General features: G+C 45.1%; 1 protein-coding gene across 2 annotated transcripts in view; it reads right to left on the reverse strand.

The window, feature by feature from the left end:
- WDFY4 (WDFY family member 4) overlaps positions 1-19,592 on the reverse strand; it is a 218,664-nt gene that overhangs the window by 112,807 nt on the left and 86,265 nt on the right. The window contains exons 23-36 of one of the 2 annotated variants that reach the window (XM_083505395.1): positions 18,412-18,602; positions 16,810-16,962; positions 16,534-16,607; positions 14,814-14,975; positions 13,820-13,896; positions 12,629-12,728; positions 11,748-11,953; positions 11,092-11,261; positions 10,206-10,331; positions 9,056-9,217; positions 7,832-8,014; positions 5,459-5,579; positions 3,680-3,837; positions 1,672-1,901 (exon numbers count right to left, since the gene is read on the reverse strand). In XM_083505395.1, the coding sequence (XP_083361521.1) occupies positions 1,672-1,901; positions 3,680-3,837; positions 5,459-5,579; positions 7,832-8,014; positions 9,056-9,217; positions 10,206-10,331; positions 11,092-11,261; positions 11,748-11,953; positions 12,629-12,728; positions 13,820-13,896; positions 14,814-14,975; positions 16,534-16,607; positions 16,810-16,962; positions 18,412-18,602 (2,113 nt within the window). Of the gene's footprint in view, positions 1-1,671; positions 1,902-3,679; positions 3,838-5,458; positions 5,580-7,831; positions 8,015-9,055; positions 9,218-10,205; positions 10,332-11,091; positions 11,262-11,747; positions 11,954-12,628; positions 12,729-13,819; positions 13,897-14,813; positions 14,976-16,521; positions 16,608-16,809; positions 16,963-18,411; positions 18,603-19,592 lie in introns of both variants that reach the window. The other variant, XM_083505396.1, reaches the window with a different exon arrangement.

The raw sequence follows: 19,592 nt of genomic DNA on the forward strand, positions 1-19,592 counted from the left end.
ACAGTCAAAGGGGGAGGTGAGCCACCATTTTGCTTTCATGTGTGGATTATAGATCTGAATGGGCAGAACTCCTCTGGAAAGACTGATTTATGGTGCAACTGGTCTGGGAAAATTAAGGAGCAGATGCCTAGACTGTATTTCATCGGAATTGTCGAAAATGGCGCCGGCCGCTGGAACAGGACTTTTGGATCAGCGTGAGATGAATCACAGGAGAGCATTACAAAGTTCACACAGAAACATAAATAAGGTTTGATTCAACTTGCCTGTGGAAATACTCGGAGGTTATTAAGAAGAAAAAGGATAACAACAAAGAGATGGGAAGATGGGACTTGTGAACATCAAAGCAGCAGAAATATGAGATGACTGGACCCTTTCTGAACTCGAAGCATGGGTACCCCCAACAAAAATTTAAAATTCGGCTAAACATTTGGAATTTATTGTGTATTGGTATAGTTTGGATTTAATCTGATATGATTGGTTTGTTAAATGGAAATTCAAAAAAAAAAAAAGCCAGGTCTGGCACACCTTGCCCTCGAAAGGAAGAAACAGCAAAATTTCCACTCTCTCGCCTACCCTCCAGCGGAAGCAGCTAACACCGTTAACGGTTTATCAAAAGAGTATAAGGAATACTACCTCACAGGGCCGTCTTTAGCAGATGCGGCGCTGGGGTGCAAATATCCACCCAGCACCCCCAAATTACCACAGATAGTGTTGGGGTGGCCATAGCTGCGCGCTGCCAGCCATTGGGGGGGGCACAACTCTCCCCCATGCCGCTGTGGGAGAGCAATCCCCGTAGAGGCTTAGGAGTAAAGTTGTGCCCCTCCCAAACCTCTGCAGGAGGAGAGCACAGCTTCCATCCGAATAATAATAATAATAGTAAATTTTATTTATATCCCACCCTCCCCAGCCAAAGCCCGGCTCAGGGCGGCTAACAACAATAAAATAATACAACATTCTAAAATCATTTCAATATAAAATTAATTCAAATCAAATTGATGGCAACCATTGGGCTAGAGTTCTGTGAGGATTGCCAAAGGAGGGAGTCAGGCTGTGCCTTGGCCAAAGGCTTGGTGGAACAGCTCTGTCTTGCAGGCCCTGCGGAAAGATGTCAAGTCCCGCAGGGCCCTAGTCTCTTGTGACAGAACGTTCCACCAGATCGGGGCCACAGCCAAAAAACTCTGGCGCTGCTTGAGGCCAGCCTAACCTCTTTGTGGCCTGGGACCTTCAGGATGTTTTTGTTTGAAGACCGTAAGTTCCTCTGTGGGACATACCAAGAGAGGCGGTCCTGTAGGTATGAGGGTCCTAGGCCGTATAGGGCTTTGAAGGTTAAAACCAGCACCTTAAACCTGATCCTGTACTCCACCGGGAGCCAGTGCAGCGGGTGAATGTGATCTCGCAGCGAGGACCCTGTAAGGAGTCTCGCTGCAGCATTCTGCACCTGCTGGAGTTTCTGAAGCCTCTGCAGGGATCGCTCTCCTCCTGAGGAGGCTTGGGAGGGAAGCTGCATGCCTGCCAGACTTATGGTTGGCAGGGCGCAGCTGGAGGGCGTGCAGGGAAAGGGGAGGCCTCCGGCAAAGCCACACAGCTCCCCCACTTGCTGGGGCGCCCCTGAGAGGCCGGCGCCCTGGCGCGACGCACCACTAAGCCCTATGGGAAAGACGGCTCTGCTACCTCATGGGCCTGAATTGCAACAGGCAATACAGAAGGCAGATGGTGAAGTCCAGGCTAGAGTTGTGCGTTGCAAAGATGATGTCCCACTGCTGCTGCAGAGTCTGAAGGACACTGAGCAACCTCTGCTCATCAGGAAGGGAAGTAGACAGGTAGTACAGAATGGCTCGGTTCAAGTTGCTGTACAGAATGCTTAGGACGGCTTCCTTGTGGAGAAAACCCTTTTCTGTGACCTAGCGGAAGAAAATAAGAAGCATCAGAATGTGGCAGATCTGGGTCTGAGCATAAAGAAGGCATGGCCAAACTTGGCCCTCCAGATGTTTTGGGACTACAATTCCCATTGTCCCTGACCACTGGTCCTGTTAGCTAGGGATGATGGAAGTTGTCGTCCCAAAACATCTGGAGGGCCAAGTTTGGCCATGCCTGGCATAAAGCCAACTTTCTTTTGGATCTAGTACCAGCATCCAAGATTCAGGCCTTAGTAAATAGTGGACACCTTTTTGCATGGAGCAAAAAAAATAAAGACAAATTGCCCTTTTTCGTTACTGAAAATGCCTTCTTGTTCAAGATGGAAGCAGGCATGTTCCTCTAGGTCAGCCTTTCTCAACCTGTGGGTCCCCAGATGTTGTTGAACTACAACTCCCATCACCCCCTAGCTAGCAAGGCCAGAGCTCAGGGATGGTGGGAGTTGTAGTCCAACAACATCTGGGGACCCACAGGTTGAAAACCGCTGCTCTAGGTTGTCAAGCAACTTCACCATCATGTAGATTTGTTTGCTTCTGGTGTATCACTCATCGAATTGTGTTTTGGTTGTTCAGGACTGGAGTGTCTGTCACACCCAGTGCTTTTTTTCCTGGGGGGACGCAGGGGTATGCATACCCCTAAACATTTTGTAAATCTAACAGGAGCATAAATTAATTTTTTTAAAAACAACAACACATTTCTTCTCTAGCACAGTGAATCATCAGTTCTGTTGCTACCTCCGATGGTGGCGTCACTTCCTGTCACCATGTTTCCTGAGTCTCAGACAGAAGCGGGCGTTTAATGTGTGAAGTAGGAGTTGAAATCTAGCATGGTGACTGGTCAGTTTCGTCCATTTACTATATTAATTTCCCCCCGATTTGAACTATAAAATGGTGGTTTTCTTGAGTCAAAATGAGAGTACCCCTAAACATTTTTCTAAAGAAAAAAATAATACTGCTCACACCCATCTTTGGGTGAAACTGCATATAGTGGGGACATGCCTGCCCATCATTTGCCACCATGAAGCCCTTGTAAGAATCATAGAATAACAGAGCTGGAAGACACCCTAAGGCATGGGTAGGCAAACTAAGGCCCAGGAGCCAGATCTGGCCCAAACGCCTTCTCAATCCGGCCCACAGACGGTCCGGGAATCAGCGTGTTTTTACATGAGTAGAATGTGTCCTTTTATTTAAAATGCATCTCTGGGTTATTTGTGGGGCCTGCCTGGTGTTTTTACATGAATAGAATGTGTGCTTTTATTTTAAATGCATCTCTGGATTATTTGTGGGTCATAGGAATTCGTTCATATTTTTTTCCAAAATATAGTCCGGCCCCCACAAGGTCTGAGGGACAGCGGGCCGGCCCCCTGCTGAAAAAGTTTAGAAAGGATGTCTAAAACCTATCCCCGCTTCATTGTTGCATTTTAAGACTCACAAGCATGCATTTGATTTGCAAAAGAGTGTAAACAGAAATGCAGAATGCGGTCTAGCCACTTCGCTGTTTGCTTTTGGTAAGATGCATAATTGGGTGTGCATCACAGAAACACTCAATAATTATTCTTAACCCCCACCACTCTTGCGCAGGAGTTTCTGTATCCAACCATTGTTTCCCCCGTCCAAATAGACTGCACAAGAATATAACCAGGGAGCCGTCAAAACTACCCCCTCCTCCCATGCAAATTAAATTTGATAGAACAAAGTTTCGGGATAATTTTCTGCACCAGGAGACCTTAGAACTGCACTGGAAAGTAAGCAAAGAAGCCCCTTACCACAATCACTTGCTCTGCAAGGAAAAGAATAACTTTTCTAGGGTCGGCGGCAAACATTCCTGCATAAAGCTTCTCTACCAGCTTCTGGATAAAATAGGAAATATTCACGAGAAGTGACGGCATGGTCGGCTCCGAAGCATTTTTGGCACCACCGTTCCCTGCAAGGTAGAAAAGAAGGTTTCTATTTCTGTAACGTAGTGGATCGAAAAGGGGACAAGGGTGTTGAAAACAGCAAGTGTATCTTGCTGATGCACCCAGGTGTTTTAGATCATTAAAGAGCCAAGCTCATCCCCTAGAAATCAGCTCCTCATTGGCAACTGGGAACTTGCACTCCTTACATGACTTGCTGTGCTGTTTCCCTATGGCATAGGTCCTATGCTAGGTAAAGGCAAAGGGACCCCTGACCATTAGGTCCAGTCGTGGCCAACTCTGGGGTTGCGGCGCTCATCTCGCTTTATTGGCCGAGGGAGCTGGCGTACTGCTTCTGGGTCATGTGGCCAGCATGACTAAGCCGCTTCTAGCAAACCAGAGCAGTGCACGGAAATGCCGTTTACCTTCCCGCCGGAGCGGTACCTATTTATCTACTTGCACTTTGACGTGCTTTTGAATTGCTAGGTTGGCAGGAGCAGGGACCGAGAAACGGGAGCTCACCCCGTCGCGGGGATTCGAACCGCCGACCTTCTGATCGGCAAGCCCTAGGCTCTGTGGTTTAACCCACAGCGCCACCCGCAACCCATGACTTAGATAGGGGACTCTGCAAATAACCTCTGGAATCCCCACGCCACAAAAAAAATATTGTTGGACAGAATCTGGCAAAACCCATGGGTGGAAAGGAGAAAGTCATTTGTTTGTTTGTTTGAAGGAGACTGAATGAAGTTACAATTATAAGGATGTTTGAGTGCTTTTAAATTCAGCTCAGAAAATATATCCAAAACGTATTTTTAAAATCTGCATCTTGGGATACGATACATTTAGAAATTCATCCACTGAGATAAAATGCCAATTTAAATATGTGTTTCGTGAGGAAACGCATTTTAAAATACACGATGGATACAAACTATCGTATGTATTTTCTTTGTAAAAATAATAATTCACAGGTTAATGAGGAAATGTGACAAAACGGATTTATGATCCCATGTGAAAATGACACAACCCAGAAATATTGATTTTGCTCATTCCTAATCTGTATAGTAGTCATTGCCACATCTTGTGAAAATAAATCCCATGAATATTTTGTGAAGTAGCACTTCGTTATGTCTGTCCTAAGTCTGTAGCCTGTCATTCATTGGACTATCCTGAGTTCTAGAGGAAAAAAATGTCACTCAAATGCACTTTTTCTGTGCTCCCTCTCTATACATTTTACATTTACAGGGCAAAAGCGCTTAGCATCTTTTTATAGACAGGACACTGGTAATATATGTTGAGTGGTCATGAGCACTCTTGCTTCAAAGAACATAAGAAATGTCCCCCTGGATCAGACCAAGGCTAGATCTAGACACATCAAAAAAATGTTTCAGGAAAACGTGTGGAAAACGTTTCACATTGCTGAAAGACGGAACTCCACAGCGCCATCTGGTGTCACAGTGTTATAATGCATTTCAAATGCTTTTTAATGAATTTTATTTTACTAATGTAGCTGGGTCCCAAGTCCATTGAGTTCCAGAAGACTCCTAGCACCATCAGTTGGTCTGGTCCACTTGATGTTGGCCAGTGATCCATAGCCTTCCTACCTTCTTTCTCCACAAATATGGAGTAGACCTAGCTACTTGTGGCACTCACCTTGTGCGTTTGATACCTCCCCATCATCTTGGCCAATTATGTAGAAGATATCTATGATGGAAAGTAATAGCTCTGTCTGGAAGCACTTCTTCTGCTCAGCAGTGGCGTTCTCCTCAGAAGCCTGCCCAGCAAGAACATAGCAATCATCAGAGTCTGCAGGAAGCACCAGTAAGGCAGATCCAGACTCTTGAGAGTCCCATGGACTGCAAGAAGATCAAACCTATCGATTCTTAAGGAAATCAGCCCTGAGTGCTCACTGGAAGGACAGATCCTGAAGCTGAGGCTCCATTACTTTGGCCACCTCATGAGAAGAGAAGACTCCCTGGAAAAGACCCTGATGTTGGGAAAGATGGGGGGCACAAGGAGAAGGGGACAATGGAGGACAAGATGGTTGGACAGTGTTCTCAAAGCTACCAGCATGAGTTTGACCAAACTGCGGGAGGCAGTGGAAGACAGGATTGCCTGGCGTGCTCTGGTCCATGGGGTCACGAAGAGTCGGATACGACTGAACGACTAAACAATAACAAAGAGAAATCCTGTTCCCAGCCAAGAGTCTCCAAGGAACTTTTAATGATGAATCCTCAAGCCCATTCGGCAGACTTTACATTGCACGCTTGTGTATGGAGCCCCAGTTCATGTGAAAAGAGCAGGGGGGGGAATGATGGGGGAGCTCAAAGCAGCCCTTTTCCTGTCCACTGCTCCTCAAGGCTCTGCTGGTTAGGAGCCCAGTATACCTGAAGGAGCGTCTCCACCCCCATCGTTCTGAGGGCCTTCTGGCGGTTCCCTCATTGCGAGAAGTGAAGCTACAGGGAACCAGGTAGACGGCCTTCTCAGTGGTGGCACCTGCCCTGTGGAACGCCCTCCCTTCAGATGTGAAGGAAATAAACAACAATCTGGCTTTTCGAAGACATCTGAAGGCAGCCCTGTTTAGGGAAGTTTTAAATGTTCGATGTTTTATTGTGTTTTTAATGTTCTTTTGGGAGCCACTCAGAGTGACTGGGGAGACCCAGCCAGATGGGCGGTGTATAAGTTGTTGTTGTTGTTGTTGTTGTTGTTGTTGTTGTTGTTGTTGTTGTTGTTGTTATTTTCAAGTAATACTGCTACTGACAGGGACCTGCCCCACTTGACCATCAGGCAGGAACACTTCAGACCGTTGGCTAATCTACACTTCAACCCGGACACTAAGATCTAGCTCTCAGGAGCTTCTGGCAGTTCCCTCACTGTGGGAAGTGAGGTTACAGGGAACCAGGCAGAGGGCCTTCTCGGTGGTGGCGTCCACCCTGTGGAATGCCCTCCCACCAGATATCGAGAAAATAAACAACTATATGACTTTCAGAAGACATCTGAAGGCAGCCCTGTTTGGGGAAGTTTTTAATGTTTGATGTTTTATTGTGTTTTCATAATGCTGGAAGCATTATGGGCAACCCAGTCAAATGGGCAGGGTACAAATAATAAAATGATGACTATTGAGCCACTCCCTACATAAGGAGGGGGGTTGTGGGCTCACGCCCACCTACATCCGCGCGGGGCTGGCTGCGGACCCGCCCGACTTGGAAATCCTCGGGCTGCGTCATTCCCTGAGCCAGTCAATCGGCTGGCAACAGGGGCGGGGCTAAGCAGGTCATTTAAGGTCGGGACAGCCCGGGATTGCCCCTTTCTTTCCCTCAGCCAGCCGTGGTTTCCCACCCACCCACCCTCTAGGTTTGCACCTCGGACTTTGCTATGGACCTCGGTTGGTCGCCGCAAGGGGCCTGGTAGGAGTTTTTCCACTTGGCTAATTGGCATTATTTTGGAAGCCATTTGGTTTTTTCGCCTACCTCGTAGCAAAATGTCACAACGCCTTTGGTTTTGGCAGTTAGGCATTGGTAGGTGTATTGTTATGCAGATGAGTCGGGGGGAGCGCCATCACCTCCCCCAAAAGCTTAGGGGTAGTCTGATAAAGGACTCCAGGGGGCGTTGCCTCATCCGAAACCTATGGAGGCTAGGGCCTAAAGTGCGCTCCCAAGCGATGACCCCTCGGGGAGCGCCTAGGGATGTGCATCTCAGGGGCTCCCCCTGTTGGTGTTAACCCCTACCGGTTTTATCCCGGATAGTCTGATAGGACCATTGCCTAAAACCAAAAAAGAGGTAAGCCGCTCTTACCTGTAACCAAGAAAGTTGTGGCCATTTTATGCCCATTAACCTTAAATTCTGGTGTCCGGTGTCTTTATTTATTCCAACTGGGGGGGGGGGCGGGAATCGCCACGCAAATATTATTAGCAGTGGATTCCAGCATCCCATGGGCTCCAAACAACTCCTCCCCTTTAACCCCTTGTCATCTATGAAGGACACAGCATCAAGGGGTGGGTGCTATTTTTGTCATATGGACCCGACCTCAAGAAGTAACTCCAAGGGGTGCCACTGTCTCTCAGCGGAGAAAACAAGCATTTTTTCCATCAGGAGGAGGCGGATGAAGTCCCAAACTTGTTTCCTAGCAGGGTGAAGGGAAGCGGAAAAGGCATCGTTTTTCTTACTGTCAGAGTCAGTCGCCAGGCTGTTGGAAGGTGAAATGCTACCCTGAAGAAAAAGAAAAAGAATCAGGGAGTGACATTCTTCAAACAGTATTTTGGACTGGATAGCGGCATTCATTCTTGGCTCCTCATAGAAAAGGGTGGTGCAGAAGATAATAATAATAATAATAATAATAATAATAATAATAATAATAATAATAATACAGTGGTACCTCAGGTTACATACGCTTCAGGTTACATACGCTTCAGGTTACAGACTCCGCTAACCCAGAAATAGTGCTTCAGGTTAAGAACTTTGCTTCAGGATGAGAACAGAAATCGTGCTCCGGTAGCACAGCAGCAGCAGGAGGCCCCATTAGCTAAAGTGGTGCTTCAGGTTAAGAACAGTTTCAGGTTAAGAACGGACCTCCGGAACGAATTAAGTACTTAACCCGAGGTACCACTGTAATAATAATAGTCAGTACAATGCAATATCATAATTTTTAAAACTGGATACTTTTATTTAATATTTTAGCAGATCTGAGGCTAAGTAGGACTGATTCAGCCAGCTAGCCCTGGTGACTATCCAATGGTTATTAGATGGATTTTCCCCAAACTGATTTCTGAACTTTGAATTTTTATTGTTGTTCATGTTTTTATACTGTAGCTTATGCTGCTTCTACAATTAAGTGTTTTAAATTTGTTGTTTTCTGAACCGGGAAGGGTGGGGTATAAATAAAAATTTATTATGTATTATTATAAGCACTGCATGCATCAAAAACTAGCAGCAACAGAAATGAAAAACAGAAATGAAAAAAATGTTATACGTTAAAGTCCTATCAAAAGAAAAGTGTCATCAGTTTCTAACAGAAAAAGACACAGAGGTGGATTTCGATGGGAAGGGCATGATCCAGACTTGGATCCTAGTGGAGGGGGACCCATGCTAGGATCCTGACCCTCACTCTGGCCATATGTTTAGCAAACAAAACAATCCTGCACTTAAGGGCACAGATATGTAATTATTGCTCATGTCAACAGCCGCTACATCGCTGTCTTCTGAGAGACAGAATCAACATAATAAGCCCATGAGACAATTGGCTGTTCATACCTGAGATACTGCAGAGGGAAAGATGACCAGGGCCAAAGCTTGGAGGAAGTCAGAGTTGTACCAAAGAGGATCCTCAGAGTATTTGTGATATACAAGGTAGATGAACTGCATGATGTGCCCTGGGTAAGTGATCTCCCAGGAATCCTCTGTACCTGCTGGAGTCTGGATACAAACATAAAGGGACCCCTGATCATTAGGTCCAGTCTTGACCGACTCTGGGCTTGCGGCGCTCCTCTCACTTTATTGGCTGAGGGAGCCGGCATACAGCTTCCGGGTCATGTGGCCAGCCTGACTAAGCCGCTTCTGGCGAACCAGAGCAGCGCACGGAAATGCCATTTACTTTCCTGCCAGAGCGGTACCTATTTATCTACTTGCACTTCAATGTGCTTTCGAACTGCTAGGTTGGCAGGAGCAGGGACCAAGCAATGTAAGCTCACCCCGTCGCGGGGATTCAAACCGCCAACCTTCTGATCGGCAAGCCCTAGGCTCTGTGGTTTAACCCACAGCGCCACCCGCGTCCCTGTTCTGGTGATTACTCCATAATAATAATAACTTCTGGGTGACTTGCAACAGAATATTAAAAACACAATAAAACATCAAACGTTAAAAACATCCCTAAACAGGGCTGCCTTCAGATGTCTCCTAAAAGTCATCTGATGACATCTGATGGGAGGGCGTTCCACAGGGTGGGTGCCACCACCGAGAAGGCCCTCTGTCTGGTTCCCTGCAACCTCACTTCTTGCAGAGAGTGAAGCGCCAGAAGGCCCTCAGAGCTGGACCTCAGTGTCCGGGCTGGACGATGAGGGTGAAGATGCTCCTTCAGGTATACTGGACCGAGGCCATTTAGGGCTTTAAAGGTTAGCACCAACACTTTGAAATGTGCTTGGAAACGTACTGGGAGCCAATCTAGGTCTTTCAGGACCGGTGTAATGTGGTCTCGGCGGCCACTCCCAGTCACAAGTTTAGCTGCCACATTCTGGATTAATTGTAGTTTCTGGGTCACCTTCAAAGGTAACTTCACTTTGCCTGACTCCCAAGTGTCAACCATTTGGCAGTCTTCCCTTCCCCACTGTAGAATGGGTCTTTCGCCCTCAAGCATCCCTCCAGCCTATCCGATTCTAGCCTACAACATTCCCAGTACAGTGCTCACCTGTTTCACTATGGACTTCACCATCTTGAGCAGCAGAACCGCTCCCTCCGGGCACAACCCAACTCTGACCACAGCATCCTTACAGTGGTTGTACAGCAGCCATTGTAACATTGAGTCCAAATCTGCCTGAAAGAAGGGTTTACTGTGAATCTACAGGAGGAGGACTTGCTCCCGTGTCAAAAAGCGGCAGCTACATATTCCTCCAGCAAACAACCAAACTGCTAAGTTTGACATACGGGGTAGTGAGCATGGAGGAAGTCTCGAATTTTATAATAGGGATGCTTCCAAAATTCTCATTACACGTTATTCCCTGATTCTGGAGTTCCAAATCACCCTTGCCATGCTTCCAAATCAAAACCAACATTCTATTTTTCATCTTCAATGTTTTTGAAACTGCATTGCTCTTTTGCTGCTGTTATTGGTTGCCTGGTTCTATTATTTTTTATGTAAATTTTACTTGCTTTACTTATGACATTTTTGAAATCCACCCTAGGACCGCTTGGAGTAAAGCAGTCTGTTAAGCACAAACACTGTGCTTCGCACGCTTGGTCATGGCTGTCAATTCCTCCAATTTATTCATGTCTTCTCTCCCTCTCTGCATTTCCACATTGCACATTAATTACTGCAAAAAAAAAAACAACCCACCCACGATTGGCTTTATTAAGAGCCTTCTCTGTGTAGTGTTTTACTGAGAAGGGCTAGACTTATGCACATCGCACCAAAATAATCTTGATGCAACCATACGTAGAACCACAAAATTGCTTTTGTGCAGAATATTGCCAGCACACAGAGCAGTGACTGATGTCCTGAAATTAGTGAGATCAACATTATCAACCAGGTCCGTTTTTCATCTGTTATGGAGAAATGTTACTTTTCAAGAACCTACCTTGGTTTCATCTGGTGGCTCAAACACTGGGGTGGCCAAAAACAGTCCTGACAGAAGGAAGTAGATCTCAGGGACATGAACAAACTTGCTCAGGAATGTTTTGAGCTCTGCAAATCCAGGCAGCAAGTATGGGTTGCACTCAGAGGTATGGGGGCAACTCTTTAAATTATCTAAATCAAAAAACAACAACAAAATAAGACTCTCCTAAACCACTCAGATTTTGAATTATGGTGCTGGAGGAGACTCTAGAGAGTCCCATGGACTGCAAGAAGATCAAACCTCTCCATTCTGAAGGAAATCAGCCCTGAGTGCTCACTGGAAGGACAGATCCTGAAGCTGAGGCTCCAATACTTTGGCCACCTCATGAGAAGAGAAGACTCCCTGGAAAAGACCCTGATGTTGGGAAAGATGGAGGGCACAAGGAGAAGGGGATGACAGAGGATGAGATGGTTGGATAGTGTTCTTGAAGCTACCAGCATGAGTTTGACCAAACTGCGGGAGGCAGTGGAAGACAGGAGTGCCTGGTGTGCTCCGGTCCATGGAGTCACGAAGAGTCAGACACGACTAAATGATTAAACAACAACAACAAACCACTCAGAAATGGCAGAACATTGATCAGGCTTGACGTAAGAAGAACAAGTATACTTAGAACCTACCCATCAAAATATTCAGCCCCGCCGAGCTGTTCTCAAGCCAGAGGCCAGCCATCATCCCCTCTTTAAATTTATGCAGGAGTGTCCGATTGTGGAGGAAATGGAGTAGAAATTTCACAGCCAGCACAACTGTGCTTGGGTGTACGTGGCTTTGTGTGAACATCATGAACCAGTCGGGCCCCAGAGTCTGGAACACCTCTTCTTGGATCCTGTGTGGAAAACAACCTGGTTAAAAGACGCCACCTAGAGACACAATGCGGAATGCGGGTGGCACTGTGGGTTAAACCACTGAGCCTAGGACTTGCCGATCAGAAGGTCGGCGGTTTGAATCCCTGCAACGGGATGAGCTCCCGTTGCTCGGTCCCTGCTCCTGCCAACCTAGAAGTTCGAAAGCACGTCAAAATGCAAGTAGATAAATAGGTACCACTCCGGTGGGAAGGTAAACGCCGTTTCCGTGCGCTGCTCTGGTTCACCAGAAGCGGCTTAGTCATGCTGGCCACATGACCCGGAAGCTGTACGCCGGCTCCCTCGGCCAATAAAGCGAGATGAGCGCCGCAACCCCAGAGTCGGTCATGACTGGACCTAATGGTCAGGGCTCCCTTTACCTTTACCTTAGAGACACAACTGGTAATGTTTGATTCTTGTAAAGGGCCCAGTGCACTACATGGGTAATTCAGCCGGGCACTGGAAATTCAGCATAGTTACAAGCTTCACAAAGCTCTCTGGCACTCCATAGGGTGAAATTCAATACCACACTATTACATTCGTTCGTCAGGACCAGTGACGGACCTTGGCATCTCCAATTTTAGTAGCACCCCGTGTGACACCAACATCTGGCTCCCTGTCCCACCTCTCACCTTCCTCTGCCCCATAATCCTACTTACTCAGAGGAAAAATAAAGTTGATCGGAACGCATCACATCTAGCAGCATTCTCAGCAGCTGGTTTCGTAGCCAAATCATTTTTCCAGATGTTTGGCCTAAGCCTAAAAATCAGAAGACGAAAACAGATGTGCATGAAGTTCTGAACAACCTGGTTTAATCTTATTTGTCCCCCTGGTGAGGCAAAAGCGAAATAGTTCCTAAAAGTTTGCAACAGCCGAGAACTAAAATTGAATATGAGAATTGTTTTATTTCTAAAAGAGCCACACTCTAAGGCAGCAATAGCCAACATGGTGCTCTCCAGATGCTGCCAGCCTTTCCATCCCTTCTGTGCCCCTAGTGCGAATCTAACCCACTCATCCAGTCCACTCATCCCTGCTGTAGTAGCCTTGGCAATAGCCAAGCTGCATCACTGCAGCTTTGGAAATCACTGGGGCTGTTCACTATTTATTTGCGTAAATGGAACCTCTTGAATATTCAACACAGTGCCAGTCCTTACCATCTTCTTTTTTAAAAAAAATGAATTTTATTAGTATTTTCCACACAACAACAACACGAAAGATATCAAAAAATAACAATACACAACACACAAAAATCAACATTCGAAAACTAAAAAGCAAAACAAACAAAAAAACAAATCCATATCTTACAAGTTAATATTATAAACACTAAAACAACAAGAAGACATAGACTTCCACCAATCTCACAGCACCTCCCTTATCTCTCATTGTGTCTTCCTGTTTTCCTGTTTTCTTTATCATCTCTATCCTAACATCTAGAGATAAATCCTTCTTTCATATCCTTTCACTTCACAAGGTTATTCTAGACTCAGCCAGATTTCTGCCCTCGAACTTTGACTTTTGAGGTATTCATTTAGGCACTCCCATTCTTTTTTTACTTCACTTTTTGGTTTTTGTCTTATTATGTCTGTCAATTTGGCTAATTCTAAGTATTCTGAGAGCTTACATAGCCACTCTTCCCTAGTGGGTAACTGATTCCACTTCCAGTACTTAGCCACCAGGATTCTTGCTGCAGACGTTGCGTATAAGAAAAAAGTAGTTTTGTCTTTTGGAATATCGTCATTTAAAATTCCTAAAAGGAATGCCTCTGGCCTTTTACTATATGATATTCTTAATATTTTCTTTATTTCTTCGTGGATCATGCTCCAAAATTTCCCAATTTCGGCAGTCCTTACCATCTTCATAGTCTGGGCAGGTATGGCTTTCATCCACAGAGGAAGGGTATAAAGTGTAGACCAAGAACAAGCCAACCCTTTCAAAGAAAGGGGAAACAGTCAGTTGTCAGTAGCGTTACCAGTTCTGAATGATAACACTTAGCATCTTTCTTAGTGTGAGCTCAGAACACTGTTCTAATTGGCTAAAAATGTGATAAGTTGTTCACCACAGAATCCCTTAATATGGCACCCACTTTAATTCCTAGAACCGCGTCTCTGCAAATGCAGAAAACAGGAACCCGATACTCTAGAGCATATATGCTTTTCCTGTGATTTCGGCAGTTATGCCAGAAAACAATTATTTGAGGCCCTAAAATTTAATAGATTTTTACACAACCAACTGTTCAGGACCTGCTGGCGGACAGCGATGATCAAATTACATTAATAGCGGCTGAATTTTTAAGCGCTGTCCATGAAGAAAGAATGGGCCATGATAAAGAGACTTAGTGGTTTTTAATGGTAGGTGATGTTGCTGTGTTGTATTATATTATCTTTGTACATCAATTCATTTCTTGGAGTTAAGACTAGGACTAGGATAAACTGTGTTCGTTGAGCCCATATTTTATACAGTCTGTATATGATGTTTGTTTGTTAATGTGTGGTGTGTTATGCCTAATAAAGGATTTTGAATTGAATTCCTAGAACCATGTTTTGTGTTTCTTAGTTTCTAAAAAGTCACAGAACTTTTCCCTAGGAAATTGGGTGAAGATGTTCTCTGCCTTCCCTCGCTGTACTGCAAGTCACTAGGAAGATGGAGGTATTGATCGGCTCCCCTCAGCACAACGGGTGAACTGCTGGAGAAGCGTTCATAACCCATCCCTCAAAAAATAAACTGATAAAAGACCTGAAAGGGGTGTGTGTGCAAAGTTTAGGGCGATGTGTTTGTCTTGACTCTACTTCCTTTGGATGCTTCCTGCCCCCCCCCCCACACTTTGGGAAAGATGAATGATAATACCAATCAATATCTTTGATGCTGAAATGGTTGCGCAGCAGATGCGACAGTACGGTACAGATCCTGCCGATGCGAGAGCGTGTAATCTCAGGGTCACTGAAGAGAATAAAAAGTCTGGGTACCATCTGCACCCGATGAGCAAGTTGCACATCCCAGCTTCCTTTTCTGTAACAGACCAAAGGATCACTAACAACCTTTCTTGGAAGATGATGAAAACAACCAAATCTGCACTTCTCCTATACAATTGCTCTACCTTCTGGACCTTTGACTTCTGATGTTGCCTTGGCAACCCGTCAAAAGACTGACGGAGAAATCAAATAGTTTTCAGTGTCAGCCAAGGGGGATAAATTGTTGTCATCGTTTCACCTCTTGCTCTTTACCTCCTCCCCTCAGGCCCATAACTCTTCTTTGATATTTGCCCTGACTTAGAGAGTTCAAATCAAACAAAAGTATTGATTTCTGGAGCTGTACGTCGGTGGAAATAAATGCTTTTCTTAGAAAAGTCAGTAGAAAACATTATCAGGATCCTGGAAGACCTTTTAATGAGAAGGAAATAGAATTCACAGGTCTCCAATATGTTTTAAAATTACAAAAGAAGAGTGCATACTTGAGATTTCTTGGCAGTTGTAAGGCATACCTGATATCTGTTAAATGTTCCTGAATATGCCTTTAAGAACATATCCCACGGGGTCTGTTTTAGTGTGAAGCTACAAATTATAGTAAACATGCATTTTAAAAAAGCACTCTTAAGCTTCCGGTTATGTTCTGAAGTAACAATAGCCACATGAATCCTTTATCTCTATTCATGGACAAAATAAGATCAGCGTCCCCACCTGCTATTTGCCTTTGACTGTATCCTTGGAAGTAAACAGCACTTTGGGGGGACAAATAGCAAAAATTGGAGAGTAATTTCCAGTGGGAAACCAGCATGGGACCATGTTTCACACTGGGACTTCACCCATCTGCTTTTCTTTCAAACTAAAAACTGTTTGAATTTCATTTAATAATAATAATAATATAATAATAATTTATTATTTATTCCCCAGCCACTCTGGGTGGCTTCCAAAAAAATAATAAAAAATACTGCAATACATCAAACATTAAAAGCTTCCCTAAAAAGGACTGCCTTCAGATGTCTTCTAAAAGTCTGGTAGTTGTTGTTCTCTTTGACATCTGGTGGGAGGGCGTTCCACAGGGAGGGCGCCACTACCGAGAAGGCCCTCTGCCTGGTTCCCTGTAGCTTTGCTTCTCGTAATGAGGGAACCGCCAGAAGGCCCTCGGTGCTGGACCTCAGTGTCCAGGTAGAACGATGGGGGTGGAGACGCTCCTTCAGATATACTCGACCAAGGCCGTTTAGGGCTTTAAAGGTCAGCACCAACACTTTGAATTGTGCTCGGAAACGTACTGGGAGCCAATGTAACGTAGCATTCTTTGTAAGATTCCTAGCAAGTAGCATGGGCTCCCTTGGGAGTTGGTCAGTGGTCAGTTGGTGGATTGCAGTCTGTCCCTGTTCTAAAAGCTGAGCAGAAGGAGAATTTCAGGCCTGCCCCCTTTGCTCCATGAACAGCTGATCGAAACTGAATCGAGGAAATGTGCATGACTGGACGTTTGCGATCGCTGAATTCAAACAAACGTTGTGGCCGCACCTTCACCCCACAAAATGTGTTGCATGTGTTTAGCCCCTGATTCCAGGCTCCATGAACATGCTGACCAGCCCACATACCTTGAAGTTTGTAGGATTTCTGTTAGGTGTTCAAAGAGAGAAATCTCCATATTTTCAGGGGCACGGCACCAAAGCTGAAAGCCAAAAGGAACAGCATTCAGAACTTTGAGTGGCTTGTGTTCTGTTCGTTAGGTAAACTTTGCATGCTGACCAAAATGGTGCAACCTGGACACAGGTCAGCAGCCTCACTCAATGAGGCTTATAGGAAATGTGATTTCTTTCTATAGCGGGGGGAAGCCCCCCCCCCCCAGTATGAAAGAGATTTGGCATCTTTACCTCAAAGCAGCAAACAATATGCTGGAATGCCTCCAAGTTCTTGATAGTAGGGGTGTCCTGGCTGATCTCAGCAATGCCCGCAATGGCAAAGACAAGTTGCAGAATTCTGCTGTTTAACAAATGGATCTTTCTTTTCAACAGGTATGCCAGGAGCTGCGTATGGATGGAGGAGGAATTCAGTTTGGTTCACATCTTTAACGCAGACCTACCTCATTCACACTTCCTGAAACAATATATGAATTTTGCAATGCAGTTCTCAACCCCTCCCAAAAAAAAACGTAGACCAAAAATGCTTAGATTAGGAGAAAACGCATATAAAAATGCAGTACACTAGGAAGAACTGATAGCAAAAACATATATATTAGGAAAAATTACATCCACCAATAGTTATATCGGGGGGGGGGGAATGTGCAGTAAAATGTCAACTTTTTGTGAGAACTTTATTTTTTTTTAATTGCAAATTGATGTGGAAATGGGGCAAACTTATGATTGGGAAAATGGGAAACAGAAATATTGAAGTTGACAAAAGCTGTCTAACTGGCACAGCCTGGTTTTTAAAGAGGGTGGAATAAGAATCCTCCCCCCCTTCCCCAGTGTATCTTCCTCCACTGAAGAACGGCAGTAATTCTGAAAATTCAAAATCATCAATACTGAATTGGATTGTGCAATTATAGAATCCTTTGTCTGTTGGAGAAAGAGTGCAGTGAAAATCTATTAGGAATTGTAGGTGCTGATATTCCAAAGGAGCAGAAAAGACTTTTTATGTATGGAACAACAGCTGCCCGGGTGGAAAGAAGACCAGAGAGGAATGGCAAACCAAGCTGATGGTTTGGTAATAATAATAATAATAATAATAATAATAATAATAATAATAATAATAATAATTTATTATTTATACCCCACCCATCTGGCTGGGCTTCCCCAGCCACTCCGGGCAGCTTCCCAAAAAATATTAAAATACTGTAATACATCAAACATTAAAAGCTTCCCTAAACAGGGCTGCCTTCAGATGTCTTCTAAAAGTCTGGTGGTTGCTGTTCTCTTTGACATCTGGGACATGTGGGAGGACATTCCACAGGGAGGGCGCCACTACCGAGAAGGCCCTCTGCCTGGTTCCCTGTAACTTGGCTTCTCGCAGTGAGGGAACCGCCAGAAGGCCCTCAGCACTGGACCTCAGTGTCCAGGTAGAACGACGGGGACGGAGACGCTCCTTCAGATATACTGGACCGAGGCCATTTAGGGCTTTAAAGGTCAGCACCAACACTTGGAACTGTGCTTGGAAACGTACTGGGAGCCAATGTAGGTCTTTCAAGACCGGTGTTATGTGGTCTCGGCGGCCGCCCCCCGTCACCAGTCTAGCTGCCGCATTCTGTATTAGTTGTAGTTTCCGGGTCACCTTCAAAGGTAGCCCCACATAGAGCGCATTGCAGTAGTCCAAGTGAGAGATAACCAGAGCATGCACCACTCTGGCGAGGCAGTCCGTGGGCAGATAGGGTTTCAGCCTACGTACCAGATGGATCTGGTAAACAGCTGCCCAAATAAAACACCACGTGAGGGATAAGGAAGAGCACTGTTGCTGTGAAAAAGGAATTAACATCTCACCTGGTACCCACCAATCTGTCTCATTAGATTTTCGCTCATTGCACTGCTGCAGAGAACAGAATGCAAGACTTTGACAGCAGCATACACAGTGTGGTCATCGTGGGCCATGGCAAGGAGACCCAGCATAATAGCAGGGCCTCCTATGTAGTTCAGACTGACAGCTGCTGGGCAGGACTGGAAAACCCGGGTCCCTGTAAGGAAGGCGAGAATAAAGTGAGGAGGCAAACTCGCTATAGTCCCATTCAGGAAAAAAATCAAAAACACAGAAAGCAACAAGGAGAGAGAAGAGAGATTGGAAAGGCCAACAGCAGAATCAGGTTTCTTTATTACATACAATTGTGCATCTTTCTAGCCATGTAGTTACAGGAAGGAAACAAGTTAAAGGGGCCCCCAATTTCTGTCACCGCCAGCAAAAACGAATACAGTGGTACTTCGGGTTACATACGCTTCAGGTTACATACACTTCAGGTTACAGACTCTGCTAACCCAGAAATAGTACCTTGGGTTAAGGACTTTGCTTCAGGATGAGAACAGAAATTGTGCTCCGGCGGAGCGGCGGCAGCGGGAGGCCCCATTAGCTAAAGTGGTGCTTTAAGAACAGTTTCAGGTTAAGAACAGACCTCCGGAATGAATTAAATACTTAACCTGAGGTACCACTGCAAATGAATAGAAAGAGAACGTACCCACATGACACTAACACAAAATATTTGCACATACAGTATGTAAAATAATTAAAGTTTAACACACACAACCTTCTTTTCTCCTGCAACCTCATACAGTGGTACCTTGGTTTACAACCATAATCCATTCCAGAGATCCGGTTGTAAACCAAAACAGGTTGTAACCCAAGGTACGCTTTCGCCAGTGGGGCCTCCCCCCCCCAAAAAAAAAATTGGTTGTAATAAAAAAAATGGGTTGTAATCCAAAAAAAGGGACACGCACTTCCGGGTTTGACGTTGTTGTAATCCAAAGCGATTGCAAACCAAGCTGCCACTGTACTGTCTATAACATTTGTGGCTCACATCAAATGTAACTGATCTGTAGATAATGGCTCTATGAAATGAAAGCAGAGACGCTGTATGTGCTTTTGCTACCCAAGAAAAGCTTATTAAAAAAACAAAATGTTAATAAATGCCAAAGGAAGAACAATTGAGGAAGGGAAATATTCAACTAAGTTTTAC

Source organism: Podarcis liolepis (assembly GCF_965112155.1).
Source record: "Podarcis liolepis genome assembly, chromosome: 5".
In the NCBI taxonomy this organism is placed as follows: domain Eukaryota; kingdom Metazoa; phylum Chordata; class Lepidosauria; order Squamata; family Lacertidae; genus Podarcis; species Podarcis liolepis.